This window comes from Drosophila mauritiana, chromosome 4 (genome assembly GCF_004382145.1).
Source record: "Drosophila mauritiana strain mau12 chromosome 4, ASM438214v1, whole genome shotgun sequence".
Classification (NCBI taxonomy): domain Eukaryota; kingdom Metazoa; phylum Arthropoda; class Insecta; order Diptera; family Drosophilidae; genus Drosophila; species Drosophila mauritiana.
Genome location: NC_046671.1, coordinates 658,920 through 674,755, shown reverse-complemented (window position 1 = coordinate 674,755; position 15,836 = coordinate 658,920). Strand labels below are relative to the sequence as shown.

General features: G+C 36.0%; 1 protein-coding gene across 12 annotated transcripts in view; it reads right to left on the bottom strand.

Moving 5' to 3' along the window:
• The window catches only part of LOC117146327 (twitchin), a 50,732-nt gene that overhangs the window by 20,786 nt on the left and 14,110 nt on the right, over positions 1 to 15,836 (bottom strand). For 8 of the 12 annotated variants that reach the window (XM_033312408.1, XM_033312405.1, XM_033312410.1 and 5 more), the window contains 12 exons: positions 15,307 to 15,342; positions 14,301 to 14,333; positions 11,530 to 11,677; positions 10,938 to 11,311; positions 8,859 to 8,984; positions 8,078 to 8,777; positions 7,425 to 7,778; positions 5,236 to 6,948; positions 2,697 to 3,596; positions 1,334 to 2,097; positions 1,114 to 1,249; positions 54 to 944 (listed from right to left, as the gene is read on the bottom strand). In XM_033312408.1, the coding sequence (XP_033168299.1) occupies positions 54 to 944; positions 1,114 to 1,249; positions 1,334 to 2,097; positions 2,697 to 3,596; positions 5,236 to 6,948; positions 7,425 to 7,778; positions 8,078 to 8,777; positions 8,859 to 8,984; positions 10,938 to 11,311; positions 11,530 to 11,677; positions 14,301 to 14,333; positions 15,307 to 15,342 (6,175 nt within the window). The remainder of the gene's footprint in view (positions 1 to 53; positions 945 to 1,113; positions 1,250 to 1,333; positions 2,098 to 2,696; positions 3,597 to 5,235; positions 6,949 to 7,424; positions 7,779 to 8,077; positions 8,778 to 8,858; positions 8,985 to 10,937; positions 11,312 to 11,529; positions 11,678 to 14,300; positions 14,334 to 15,306; positions 15,343 to 15,836) is intronic. The other 4 variants (XM_033312407.1, XM_033312411.1, XM_033312416.1 and 1 more) reach the window with 2 other exon arrangements.

The following is a 15,836-nucleotide window of genomic DNA, read 5'->3' as shown; positions in this document are numbered from 1 at the left end:
AAGTATATATTTAAATGTTAAGAACTTAAAAAAGATTTTTGTAGGCAACTTACGGAATCGAGGTTTGGCCACATGCCAATTCGTTTGTTCGGATGGGTCCGATGGACCGGCCTTGTTTACGGCTCGAACTCTAAATTTGTATTGCTGTCCTTCTTCAAGTTTCTTTACGACGCCTTTACAAACTGGACTATCAGTTTCAACTGCCTTCACAAATTCCCCTGAATCTTTATCCATTACTTCGATTATATAGTTGGTAATAGGAGAGCCCCCATCCCGAATGGGTGGTTCCCATTTTAGTTTGACATGATGCTCATCCCAATCTTCAAGCTCAGGGAGACCAGGGGGAGCAGACACGTCGAATGGATTCTTGGCAGTAATAGCCGATTCAGTTTCAAGAGGTTCTGATTCACCCTCCTCGTTGACTGCCTTCACTCTAAATTGGTAGCGATGATTTGGATCCAAGCCCTTTATCTCAATATCATATTTTTCTGGATCTACGGAACCAGCAGGAACCCATTTACCAGTGGCGGTATCCATTTTTTCTATTACATAGCCAGTAATAGGTATACCTCCATCATCTTTAGGTTTCTTCCATTTAAGCTTGCACCCTTCTTTATGAATGTCCGAGACTTCAATCGGTCCTTCAGGCTTTGAAGGCTTATCTAATATAATGACTTCAACTTCAGCTTCGTCAACGCCATTTATATTTTCAGCACGTAACTTATACTGGCCACTTTGCTTGCGATTCGTATCAAGCAATGTAAGTTTGCTATTGTAATCTATGTTTTCTAGACGTACTTGACCCGTAGGCGTTAGCTCGGTTTCTTTTAAGAACCATGTTAAAGAAGGCGCCGGTTCTCCCTTGACATCGACATCAAACTTAACGGGTTGACCAGCGCGAACCTTAATAGGCTTCATTTTATCCCTGTTTATATATGGCTTTACTAAAATTGAAAATATCAATGGGGGAATTAAATATTTAATGATAGATTGAATAATGTGGTATGCTAGTGTTTGCTTTGGCTTAACACTCGAATTAATGTCGTAATCCAATATAACCACTATATTATTATTTGTAATTTATTAATTCAAAAAAAATATATACGGTCTTACGATTTCTTGGCTTAGCCAAATGAGGCTCTGTTGCATCACTCGGGTCGCTGAGACCGGCCTTATTAACTGCCCGAACTCGAAACTGGTAGATATTGCCTTCAACAAGACCTTCAACGGTTGCTTCGGGAACGGATGTCTTCAAAAATAAATTTTTTTAATGGAATTGCTTTGATAAATATCTTATAAAAAATAAAAGCTGAATATAACTCGCAATACTTACATTGGTGCTGAGGATTTCATCCCAAATAGGAGAGAACTTATCTTTTTTTTCAATGACGTAACCTGATATTGGGGCGCCTCCGTCAGACCTGGGTGCTTCCCACTTCAATTTTACCATATGCTCATTATAATCATCAATGTTAGGTGTACCTGGCTTACTAGCAGCATCATAGGGATTTTTAGCTATGATGCTATCATCGGAGTCCAGGGGATCGGATTCCCCCTCTTCATTAATTGCCTTGACGCGAAACTGATATTCATGGCCTTCCTGGAGGCCCTTTACATCAAATTCGGTATCATTGGCAGACGTTCGACCAAGAGGGACCCAACGACCTTGTTTTTTATCAAACTTTTCAACCTGATAGGCTGAAATGGGTTTTCCTCCATCATCTTCTGGTTTTTTCCATTTGAGCTTACAGCTGTCTTTAGTAACATCTTTAACATCCAAGGGACCCCTTGGCTTGCTTGGAGGAGCTAGAATATTAACCTCAACTGTGGCTTCATCCTGTCCGTGTTCATTAACAGCCATTATCTTGTATATTCCAGTATGTTTACGAACAGTTTCAATGATTGAAATCTTAGTATTATATGGGATGTTCTTGATCTCGCTACTGCTAGGAAGTTCTTCTGGCTTGAGCTCTTTATCATTTTGATACCACGTTATTACGGGTGCAGGTTCACCACGAACATTAACATCGTACTTTATTGGCTTGCCGGCTCGAATGAGCAACGGCTTTAGGTTAGATCGGTCAATACGGGGCTTCACTGTAAAACAGAAAGAAAAACAATAGATAACGCTCTAGTCCTGTGCTGCAACTCGATAAAGTCACCTATCAGTTATATATTGATCATTACTCTCTAATAATTTATCATAATCTAATTAACGTCTTATTAAATACTTCTAAAACTAGGAATCCAAAGTATTGGAGTGATTTAGACAATTTTTGGTGTCTCGCTAGATATTTACATTTGGTACATCGATAGGAAGGAGAATTATAAAAAATAAATTATTATTTTATTAAAAAGCTTTTTAAACAAGATTTTTAGATACCCGTACTCAGGTAGTGGAAATACAAACGCGAAATTGCACATTTTTTCTGGGATATCGAGAGATATAAAATAAGAAAAAAATGTAAACTTTCAGAAACTAGGCGACAATAAATTTAGCGAGCACAATTATAATTTTTATGCTGATATAATTCACAGGCGAACAGGACTATGATATATCCTTATGGTGTAAGAATATAATAATTCTTTGTAACGATATATGGTAACTCTTCCTTCTACTTGTTACATTAAAATAATCTAGTAAATATATAAGTACCGGTAAAGGGCTTGCAAACGCATAAGGGTTTAAGACTTACATTTTTTGTACTTCACTATTTGGGGAACACTAGAATCTGATGGAGGGGAAAGTCCGGCTTTGTTTACTGCTATTACGCGAAATTGATATTCTCCATATTCTTGAAGTCCGGCAACTGTGGCTTCCAGTTGGTCTCCCGGTATTTCTAGAGCTTTTTCCCATTCTGTCTTATTTTTATTCTTTTTTTCTATTATGTACTTTTGAATTGGGGCTCCGCCGTCATTGTTAGGTGCAGCCCATTTTAAGCTTACACTTTGATTATCATAGTCAGTAACTTCTGGAGTTCCAGGTTTGTTTGGCTCATCAAATGGATCTTTAGCCACGACCCCTACCAAAGTAGTAAGAGGTTCCGACTCTCCTTCCTCGTTAACAGCAGAAACACGGAACATGTACTCTGACCCCAGATTTAAGCCAGTAACGTCAAAGCTAGGGGGCTCTTTTTCACCAGGAGATCTTCCAACTCGGACCCATTTTCCAGTTGCTGTGTCCATTTTTTCAACAACATATTCCTTTATTGGCACTCCACCATCATCTTCAGGCTTCTTCCATTGAAGTTTGCATCCATTTGCAGTTACATCGCTTACAGCAAGGGGTCCTTTTGGCGAACTTGGTTTTCCTAGAACAACTAATTCCACGGTCTCGCGGTCAATGCCATTGCGGTTCTCTGCTTTTAAAGTATAAAAGCCACTATCCTTACGCAAAACATTTGTAATGCTAAAATCAGTATGATAGTCGATATTTTCTATCTTTATTCTGTCTCCGTTGGTTAATGGAATATCATCCCGCCAGCTCCAATGTAGCTCTGGTATTGGTTCCCCAAGGACATCAACCGACCATTTGTGAGTTCGGCCGCTCTTTATTGTTACTCGTTTAAAAGTAGACCGATCTATTTGCGGCTTAACTAAAAGTTGAATAAATGACATGAATAAATGAAAACATTATATTTTTTTTTTGGGGATCTAAGCGTCTTGCAGTACATACACAGTAAGTGCGTTGGCAGTTAAGCTGATGCGAGATTTTCTAAGCAATTTCCGACTGTCAGCGCTGATGTAAATCAAAATGATTCATGCATAAAATTAAAATATGCTATATTAAAGTCTTTTATAATATATCTCGAGCATCCACGATCATGGAAATTGTGTACCGTTGAATGAAACATAATGTCGTCTCTCAGTAGAGCAAAAAGAAAAGATTATTTAAAAATAATACTAAATACATTTATTTCAGAATAAAACAAGATTCAATGGTCCAGTTCCCCGAATATCAGATACCTGTCACTCAGCTATCGCGAAATTCCTTATTTTGGCATATCGATAGATATTGGGGAATAAAAAGAGAAACACTTAAAGAATTACCAAAAGTATGGGCGGGGCAGTTTTGGGCGGTTTCTGTTCGTAGCAAAAAGTTTTTTGGCAAACTATTTAAAACTAATAAGAACATTAAGAGTATCAAAACATTTTCCAAAAGCGTGGGCGTTTTGGACGTGGCAACATTTGGAATCAAACTTGTGTCTATGCCTCTGGAAGCTGCAAGCTCAATTCAACTGTCTAGCTTTTATAGTTCCTAAGATCGCAGCGTTCATACGGATAGACGGACAGACAGACATGTCCAGATCGTCTCGGCTATTGATGCTGATCAGGAATATATATACTTTATATGTCTGAACACGCTTCCCCCCTTTTACTCAACGAGTAACGGGTATAAAATCAGCCTTAGCCAAAATGCTTTGTTTAGGTGCTGTCTACAAAAATTTCGTTAGCCAAGTTTGGATTATTTTTGGTCAAATAAAACCTTTTAACACATGACAAATAAACAAATTATTGTTATTCTATTAAAAAGCAGTTTAAACAAGACTATCAGATGACGTTTGCAGCTGGTTACCTGGTTGAAGAGCCAACGAGAAATTTCAAAATTTATTTGCCTAATCGATGAAATATCAATAATAAAATGAAAAATAAATTAAACATTTTTTTCAAAATTGCGTGCGGCTTGTGGGCATTGACGGGTGGTCAAAGGACAAAACGAAGAAAAATCAACATTTTTCAAAAGTGTGGCAATATTTGGAAGCAAACTTGCGCTGCGTCTGCGTCTCTGGAATATGCATGATTCTAATAAACTCAACAAATCTCAAACTTTCTAGCTTACATAGTTCATAAGATCAAGACGTTTATACGGACAGAGTGATCATGATCAGGAATATATATATCCTATATGGTCAAAAACGTTGTATACCTGCTACCTACTTTTCAAGTAACGGGTTTAAATTCGGAAAATAAAATCCACGACTTGTGAAGACTACTGATTCTCTACGTCCAACGAATCAAAAATGGATGGTTCGACATGGTTGATTGTGCTGTGTTTGAAAAGCTATGTAGGCATTTGGTATGTAAAGCAAAAATATATCCCAACACATATATGTATTATTTAAATATCTGAAAGCAATATTAGTTAATTAATCTTAATATTGTTTGCCAAATGTGTTTAAATGTTAAGCCAAAGCAGGTTTATATCTGGACTGACCTGATAATGTGAATACTTACGATTTTTGTGTTTGCACAAGTGATTGTCAGTGGGTTGGGAGGGCTCGGAGGGGCCTGCCTTGTTAACGGCTCTAACTCGGAATTGGTACACCATTTTTTCCTTAAGGCCCTCTACGTTACATTCAGGGTTGGGATCATCAGTCCTTGCCACCTCACTCCAGGAAGGTGCGAATTTGTCTTTTATTTCAACGATATAATGGGTAATTGGGCGTCCGCCATCTGACGGAGGACGCTTCCATTTCAAAAAAACACTCTTGTTATCGTAATCATCGATAACTGGCTGGCTGGGTGGACTTGGAGGATCGTATGGATTTCTTGCCACGATTGCGTCGAATGTCTCAAGTGGCTCTGACTCGCCCTCTTTATTAATGGCCTTCACGCGAAACTTGTATTTCTTATTTGGCGTTAGTCCCTTAAAATCGAATGAAGTCTCATTCGGACCCACTTCTCCAGCTGGAATCCAGCGGCCCGTCTCTTCGTCCATGCGCTCTAAAGCATATCCACTAATTTCACAACCACCGTCATCCTCTGGACGATTCCATTTCATTTTTATATGGCTGGCGCGAATCTCTTCCGGCTCAAATGGTCCGCCAGGAGCAAGTGGCCTGTCAAGAACCACAACTTGAGCCTCGGACTCGATTGTCCCTGAGCTATTCGACAGTACTAATTTGTATTTGCCTGTGTCCTTGCGCACTGATTTTTTAATAGTAATGGATGAGTTCCTTTCCAACTGATCTAAGCTAATGCGCTGGTTGTCAAACTTTAAATTGTCTGTTCCCTTTACCCATGTAGCTGCTGGCTCTGGCTCACCATCATATTTAATGTCGAACCGAATAGTTTGTCCCTTTTTAACGGTCACATTTTTAAGACCTTCTCCAACAATGAAGGGCTTAACAAAACGGCATTTTGCAATAATGGATTTAGTCTTGTCGCTGGGTTCACCTGGGCCTGCCCTATTAACAGCACGGACTCGGAATTCATACTGTTGCCCCTCTTTTAGACCGTCAACAGTAGCAGTTCTAGCATCGCCGTCAACTTCCTTGCCGGCAACCCACTCGTTAGAGAACTTTTCTTTGTATTCCACAATATATGCAGTTATAGGATCCCCGCCATCAGTCTCGGGGGCGTCCCACTTCAGATCTGCATGGTCTTTATCCCAGTCGGTAAGATCGACTGCCTTCGGCTTTCCAGGCTCATCCCATGGGTCTTTTGCAAGAATGGTATTTTTGAATGTGGCTGGATCTGATTGGCCGATTGCGTTGACAGCACGAATGCGGAATCTGTACTGCTTTTTTGGGATTAAGTCATCAATTTTTTTTAGACACGGTTCACTAGGTATAACCTCAGCGACAGACTCCCAACCATGTTTTTTGCTTAAGTCCTGCCGTTCGATCACATATTTGGTTATAGGAGTACCACCATCGTCAGACGGGGGATTAAAGCTTACTACACAGGATGTTTGATAGACGTCTGTAATGTCCACATCCTGAGGGGGCTGTGGAACATCTTGACAAATAATCTGTACATCTTTGGTATCTTCCCCTTGTCCATTGGATATTTTTATTTGATATGGCCCAGATAAATCTCTTGACGGCTTTTTTATTTTAAATGTGACCTTGTCATCGGTAACTGCAACCTCCACATCCTTCACGGGCAATGGCTTTCCGTCCTTGAATAGTTTGGCCTCTACTGGTGTTTGCTTTGTACCGGAAACTAAATAAACAAGGTTTAAAAAATTTGTTGCGCATGGAAGGGAACATAAAAAAAGAAGTTGTGGTGTGTATGATTGAACGAAGACGTCTGATACCTTAATCACCAATGACAAATATTTTCGGATTATAAAAAGAGACCAAAATACGGAATACAAAATCAACCACTTGATATATCTGTGAACCAATAAATTGTTTGGAAGTACCAGCACAGTTTGACAATTCATGGTAGTTAATATCATAAATTACTTTTGATGCGAACCGATCGATTTCGAAATACATCTTTAACAAAATATTCTTCATTGTAAACTTATAAGTTGTGATACGGAAAAATTTCAAAATATAGAATACGAGTTACTATTAATATTGGTACATTAAAATGTAATTATATTTTTCACCAATTTTTTTTAAATAATTCTTAAGACAATAGAACTTCTTTTCTTTGGAATGTTCGGTTTTTTTGTTTTGTTTTTTTTTTACCTTTAAATGGCACTTCTAGAAGCACAGGGGCACTGATAGGACCAGCAAATTTATCAGGACAGTCTATGTTTGGTCTACTTTCTCCCTTGCGAATAGAAAGCTTGCATTTCGAACTTAGCTGGCCAGACTCGCAAGTTATTTCGCCCTCATTAGACATATCCAGGCTGTTAAATATGAGTTGATGCTTGCCGCCACCCATGTTCTTGATTTCAATACTTTCACTTGGTACTATGGGCTCTCCGTTAAATTTCCAGTCGCATGGTGCCGTTTGATCCTGAAGCTCGATGTCCAGAACCAATTTTTCTCTCTCAACAGCTTCAGTATCCTTGAGTTTTTTGTTAAAGCGGTTTTGGTCTATAAAAAATATAGTTAAACAGGGAATACCACCGACATTATGTTATTAAAAGTATAAAAAATGTATTACCGGTCCATTTTCATTATTTTGGCATAAAATCAAACTAGATATTTATATATATATATATATATATATATATATATATTTGTAAATTAAAATCTATAAATAAATCGATTTTTATAATTGTTACTAAACAAATTTATCTCGCTAGCTTAGATACTTTATTTTATGCCAAAAAAGGCAACTAGTATTCTAGTACTCGTTACACTGATTGCATCATAAGAAGAGACAAACTTACAGTTAATGACAATTTCCGACTCTGTGGTGTCGGCATTCGTTGTACATTTGAATTGGCCGGCATCGGTAACCTTGCAGTCCTTAATGACTAGCTTTCGCTTTCGACCATCTTTTACAACTTGAATACGTTTATCGGGCTTGATTTCTTCGCCGTTACGGAACCACTTCACTTCACCCATAGCATCGTCGATTTCGCATGCGAGCGTCACTGTGTCTTTCTCAATACACTGTTGTGATTTTAGAACCTTGACGAACTTGTAGGGGTACTCTGTGACCTTAAGGTTACACTCGGTCTTATCAGGTTGCTTATCCAGTTGACACCTGTAGAGCCCCGCATCATCGAGCACAGAATCCTTAATAATAAGTTTGAGGTTACCGTTTATATCTTTAGAGATAAGGTAGCGAGGATCATCGGACTCCAACTTGGTGTTATCCTTAAACCAATGCACATTAGCCATACTGCTACTGACGGAGCACTCAAGAGTGGTCTCATGCTGAGTGAATCCCTCAAGTTTCTTTTTAAGGGGTTTCGTAAAAGTGTAGGTGGGATCGGCTTCTTCGACATTCAAAAATGCTGTACTTGAAACACCGCCGATTTCAATGGTGTACTTGCCGGTGTCCTCGACTTTCGGTGTCGTAATAATCAACTGATAAGTATCATTTTCTTGTTTAAATTTAAATTTACTGCCGGTAAACACCTCCTATAATTAATTAAGTATTAGAAATGGGAAAAAGTCTTCTTTAAAAGCTCTTAGTAAATTGAGCTGTATTGGGAAACTTACGTCTTTTCGAAACAGCCACTTGGGCTTGCAATTGGGTTTGCTGAATCTGGCTTCAAAAACAACCTTTTTGTCCTTTCCCTCCTTTGCAAATTGATCGATAAGTGGACTGAGGAACGACTCAACCTTCTGTGCTCACATATTTTAAGTTGATACGTTGTCAAAAATGGGTAAAGGTGTGTAAATTTGATATACGATTACTAAATGTATTTCTTATTATTTTAAATATAATCTTACCAAGATAGTTCTCACATATAGATGGATGTAATTAAATATATATTACAAAATCATTTATATGTGTGATGTATTTTGATAAGATAGGTTACTTTTGTTATATTTCTAATTATTATAGATCCGAGCCCAAAAATCAAAGTTTTTTTTTGCTTTCTTTGACACGTATTAATATTTAAACAAAATATACTCGTACATACATACATACGTAACACATAATCTTTTAGCATAAGTCAAAGTCAACTTATTTGTTTCAAAGGGCACATAAAAATCGCCTTGGTCAACTGAAGGTACAGACTAGCGGTCGGACATACTGAAATGATGGTCGTGCCCTCGATTTTTTCTAGGTTATCGGTAAATAAAATACTGGTAAAGTAACATCGCATCTTACATATATAGAAATTTAATTTATTTATTTTCTGCGTTGAAAGTTCTTGACTTAATAGTCTGTCTGCCGGTAACACGCTTGAAGATTATGATAATGCGAAATTGTAAATTAAATTATTGGATTATCAAGCTGATAGAATCGTGGCAATTTTTTATTTATTTAATAAAATATTTTGAAACAAGAAACCACTTTCTAATACCAATAGTCGCTTTTGAGTTTATAAGTATTCTCGTTATTGTTATTTATCGTATATCGAATTTAAACTACAAGCTTATTGTCTTTTTTTTAATACGTTTAGCTATGAATAATGTACTTCCAACTTTGTCATTTTTGTCAAAAATTGCATTGCCTTTGTTACTTTCACAAAAGGGCTTACACACATTTATATAATATAATTAGACCATACGCAAACATAAACATCCAGAATATTCTATGATAACTCACATTATTTTGATTTTTCAAAAAATGATTATTAAATGGTAAAACGACCATTTAGGCCGATTTATATGGTTAGGGTTACTTTTTCAAAGTATGTATACCTATATCATATGAGTTATCACATAATATTGGGAAATTTTTTTTGAATAAAGAATATAGTATATCTGGTATGCTCATTTGTTATTTTGTCGGTACTTTTATGTCAAGCTTTTTATGCATAAACTTCGCTTCTAATTTATGCAGGTAAAAACATTTAGCCGTATGTGCGATGTTTTTGAGTGGAAAACTCTTTGTGAAATGACACATAGCTTAAGAAACAGATAACAAAATTCAAACAATTATAATTCAAAATAAATACTTAATAATTGTAGAAAACCTTTTCGTGAGTTAATTCGAGATCATGAGTCAAAATTGGCTGTAAAATAATTTGATATCCGAACAGTAGCTGTACAAAATTACAAAAAATTCAATAGTCGCTTACACTACTGAAAAGTATAGGCAATAATACTGAGTATTAATTCGGTAATAAATTATTAAAGAGAGAGAGAGAGAGAGAGAGAGAGAGAGGGAGCGCACCTCCTCACGCCGAAATGGATGTAATGTCGGCCAATCGGGAATCAGCTCTGCCAAAGATGGTCTACGCGATCCTGGACCCTAAATTTCAGGTATATCAATCGAAAATGTTTATTGGAAAATATTTCTTTATAAAGTTTTAAAACCTTAACCTGCCTAAAAATTCGTTAAAAGAAATAAAATTTTACCGATACGGGTGCGATTTACAATTTGGATTCATTGGATGTATCTAAATGAAACATAAGCTGAGGCAAACACTTTGATGCCTTGTTGATTGATGCAGTTTACATTGTTTTAAAATATGTATAGGGCTACGCTAAGAACGAAATTCACGAATTCAATAAAAATGTAGTCAAGCTTTTAAGCTGAACTGAATCAAAGTGCCAACAAATTATAGAGAATTCCACCCTGTCATCAGCAAGTCTGATAAAAGCGAATAACTTAGTTCTTACCCTTTCAACTTTTTTAAGGGCCGGCAACGGCTTTTCCGTTTCTTTAAGGTCGCCCCAATTGGGGTCCTGTTCGTCTTTGTCCCATTTTTGATAACGACGTTTTTTGAGCATGGCACGGAAGTCCATGCCACTTGAATCAGATACATAGAGTTGCATTTCGGCTGAATCCTCGCCGTGAATGTTGGAAACAACTATCTTGTACTTGCTCTCATCATTGGGCTTGCACTTACGCATACACAAGGTAATTGTGTTTGTTTGCCCATCTGTGAGAAACTTAAACCGACCGCCCTCAAGAATCTCGCTAACTCCCTTGTAGAACTTGAACGTAGGCGCTGGACTACCTTCGACGCCGACAGTGAGGTAAGCAGTCGAGTCTAGAAAACAAGTACAAGGCATGCTCATGTTAACAACTACAACTTAGTTAGATATACGATATAACATATATGTATGTGCTTAAAGGAAAATAAAACCAACGCAGTTGCTTTAACTGATTTACGTATTACAATGGGGATATTTATGATACTTGGTACATACCTGGAAAAAGTATGTTATTTCGTATTGAAAAAGTTATTTCTTTAGCACACATACATACCTTCCACAACAGAGTAAGACTCTTGGACATCAACGATAGAAGGAGGACCGCCATCGCCGACATCGCGTAAGGGTGTGGATGGCTTGTTGATAAGATCTTCTAGGTCTTGTACGCTTGGACGACGTACATCAATCGACGGTCTACGCCGCTATAGACCACAAACGTATACATTGACACAATTGGCGATAAAAACAGGGAAAATATAAACAGATAAACATATATTAAGCACATTAATAACTGAAACGCCTAATAATCATTCAAGATGTATTACATACATCAAAAATAATGAGGCTTAAACAATAATCAGGCATGTTCCGAGGAAAATGAAGAGAGAAAGTCTTAGTCGAGTTTTGTCGACGGCCGAACTATACCCGTTACTCAGCTACAAGGTGTGCCATGAAGAAATTGCACAATGTTGGGAGCATGTAGATAGAAATTGGCAAGAAAAGTAAAAAAGGGAAAAAGCGAATAGTTTTGTAAAATAGTTGTCGCTTGTTTCATCTTAAGCTCATTCGGATAGACGGACAGGCATGACTAGATCACTTTTTAAAGTAACGCCTTTCTTCTGCCTGTTACACACATTTCAACTAATGTTTTAGTTTTTTAAATCCCTTTATTCAACGAGTAACGGGTATAATAATGTAACACCAGCTATTCGGTGTTTTTTTTTTTGGATCGGAAAAGGCCTGAATAAGAAGTATCTATCCGTTGTTAATATTCAAAAGTAAAGACAAAATAATTTTTAAAAATTAAAACTTAAAGGCATTCCGCTAATAATGTATAAAAACTTTCAAAGTACCATTTAATGAATACTACAATCAAATTCTATGTGCTGAAGGTTAGACATATTTATGAATGAATTTAGTTAATAGAAGTAAATTCCGCTAATAATATATAATAACTTTCAAAGTACCGTTTAATGAATACTACAATCAAATTCTGTGTTGAAGGTTAGACATATTTATGAATGAATTCTGTTAATAGAACTAAATTTCCAGACCATCACAAAACTAAAAATCAAACTGTTTCTTTAAGAACCATAATATACAACTCCGTTTATAATTTAAAGTTTAAAAGTATGAGTTTTGTAGTTTATAAGTTTATATCGATCTATATTCTAACAAAGTGGAAAGTTCAAATAATACTAAGTACAAAGATGCAGCGTTCTAAGTACTATGTAGCTGTACGGCAAATGTAAGTCGCAATGGCGTAAACACAAAAAACCTCCTTTTAAATTAAATACAAAAGGATGGAAAGTATTTTATTGATCAGCTTAACAATAAGCCTCTAAAGTCAGTTATATGGGTTAAGAATAACATTCTAAATCGAAATATACACGTAAGATCAAGTGGATCGTTGGAGGCTTAAAAGCTTTACCGTTATAAAATGTAATCATATAATCATTCTTTTACTTGCCCAATTAAACTTATTATCACCTTTTTTATCCAAAACTCGAAGCTTCTCATTAAATATATCTTACAGCCGAACAACAATTTTTTTTACTCGAATTGGTAAATCATATTTATTATCTTTATTACTTTCCTATTAATAAAATATGTTAATGTGATATACCTCTAAGCTATTATTTTAGATTTTTTAAGATTAGTGGTCTTAACTTTTTTCCTACAAAATAATTTTTAAACTTCTTCCAATTATCTCAGAGAAAAATTCGTTTGATCCTATTACCAATTAAAAAAAAAAAGCTGAAGAAACCTAGTCGCTTGACAGCTGGGAAAAATGTACTACCCGCAAAAAAATATTTAAGTTCTACAATAGTCAGCATACCGTAAATAGTCAGCATACCGTACTTTCTGCATAGCTCCATATGTTCCCATATGGAAAACCAAAATCTATAAAAATAAATCTCCGAAATCAATTTTCATATTTCTACATCATTTTTGAATGCGATTGAATTAAATATATGGGTATTTACATAGTTGCTCCTATTGTTACATATTTACATCCTCCTACTGTTTTATATAATATAACTTTGAATCATTTTCATAATCAATAAAAGGCAAGCGAACACTAGGTAATAGCAGAAATGAACGAAAAACTCGACTAAAATTTCAAAGACCTGTTTCGTGTCTCCCATTTCTCCAGGTCGTTGTTGCTTTTGCTAACGTTTTCAAAAAAAAAAAGTAGAAAGTGAGAAAACAGTTAGGTCATTCGACTTTTCCCATGGTCTTAATTTTGTTGTAAAAATTATGTAATGTGTGGTTCTATTCTCAATTAATTTGTACGCTACCGTTATGACCTGATTTCTTAACAAGGCTTTCGAGAGTATTGGTTAGTGGATTAGATTTATTTCCAAGGTCTGATATATTATGCCAAGTCGCGAAAATGTTATAGTTCCTTTTTTGGGAAAGGTTTTTTATTATGTAAAATTTAATGTATTCATGCTGGCTTAGTACTACAGCGATCAAGAATAAGGCAAGTTCATAAATTTGAAACAAGTATTTATGTATAATTGCAGTAAACGATATTGGGTGCAAAGAGATTAGTGAATGGCTTTGAAAAATATAAATTATTCTTCTTTAAGTTTCGGTAGTCAAGTTATTAAACCCCTTGCACTTCTACAGGTAAATATGTTAGGGCTTGGCATTAAATATGAATAGTGTATTTTAATATGTGTTTCAAGTCAAAGGACTACTATCTCCGGGGTTTGGCTCTTTGCTCTCTTGTCTTGAGATGGAATGCAAATCACCAAGTTATAGAAAAGTTCTACTACAAAACGAATTATGTAACAACCGTGTGCAGCTAACTCTCACCTGTCCTTCACCGACCTCGCCTGGCCTCAATAACTGTAATATTATTGAATCGTATTATAATGCTGAACAATGCGTTTGACACTAGCATAGCATACGTCATATAATTAAAACTTGTAAGTAAGGTAATTTGTTGATCAGTCTGTGTAGATATTGGCTTTGTTTGGTTTGGTATTTGAAAGCTTTTCGGGACAGTATAACTTGAAAAGATTGTGTACTTGATGTTGATTTCATTGTTAGAGTATTTATCTATTTTTTAGTTCACGTACTAACAAAATAAAGTTGCTATTTTGAATAAATACTTATCGTTACATTATACCGAATCGAATGCTTATGTTATTCCGAATCTGTGTTTCTGGCGTATAGAGAACTAGGTATTGTCTGAGCACTGGCAATAATTTATTTGAGCGTAAGGTTTTGATGTTGAAATTACCGGTTCGAATCAAAACTACGTTTTCGAGAGGCCACCATTCATTGAAATGGAATCAGAACAAAATTACGAAATATTTCGAAAATATATGGAATCTTTCTTATACGATGTATGTATATCGCAACACATGTGAATTTCCGTTGCACAAAGGCCACAATTATAATTATGTACTCTTTGGCAGTCATGGTTAGATATCTTAAAGCAATCAACTGTATCTGAGAAGAAATAATGTATTTTTAATCCTAGCAGAATGTTCAGCCGCTCGTTCGATATATTTTTAGGTTTCGTTTGTCAACAAAAAAATAACTAATAATAGTTTCACGTATATCTGGGCTCTTGCAGACTATTTTTGAACTATTTGATTTTATGTCATTTTTAGATGTTTTTCATATATACATATGTACCAGACAACTCTGCGATTCTTCTTGACCCAACAAAGCGGTACGCACCGATTTCGAAATTGATTATCCCAAGTGCCTTTGCAAGCTAACTGTTTTGCTCTAGAATAAATTCTGCTTACGGATATTCTTAGTAGACTGAAAAACTTCAAATGAAACCAAAAGTAATTAGATTTCTTACCCGCGTGTCCATTACTTCCCCAGGACGGAGTTTCTTCTGTTTTTCGTTGTTGATTGGTGGAGGATTTGCGGAGTGGGTGTACAAATGGTGTTGTTGAATGCAAAGGGTGTGCGTTGGAGTATTTAATGTTTTGTTGTTGAGATTTTAAGAACATTTTTTGTTGGTTTGTTATAAAAATGAAGTAGTATTGACAGATTGTTGGTTTTCGAGGCGGGTTGTTGTTTAGTTTGAAGGGCGTTTTGCATATATGGTAGGTACATAAAAGGGAACACAGGAAATACGTATATTTATTAGGTACATTGCAGTAATTTACTTTTTCTCAGGGCAACACTTAATGCGAGATTGCCATAGGTAATTGACAAAGAAGCAATAACATTTAATACATTTCTCTCCTTTACAATTAAGACAACTGAGCTACTTAAAAAATAGTTATGGGTACCCACTAAGCATAAGTGTAAAAGTATTCCAAAGCTTAGGATTGAATATTTTTAATTAATAATACACACATTCGTTTCCTTTTCAAATGAACA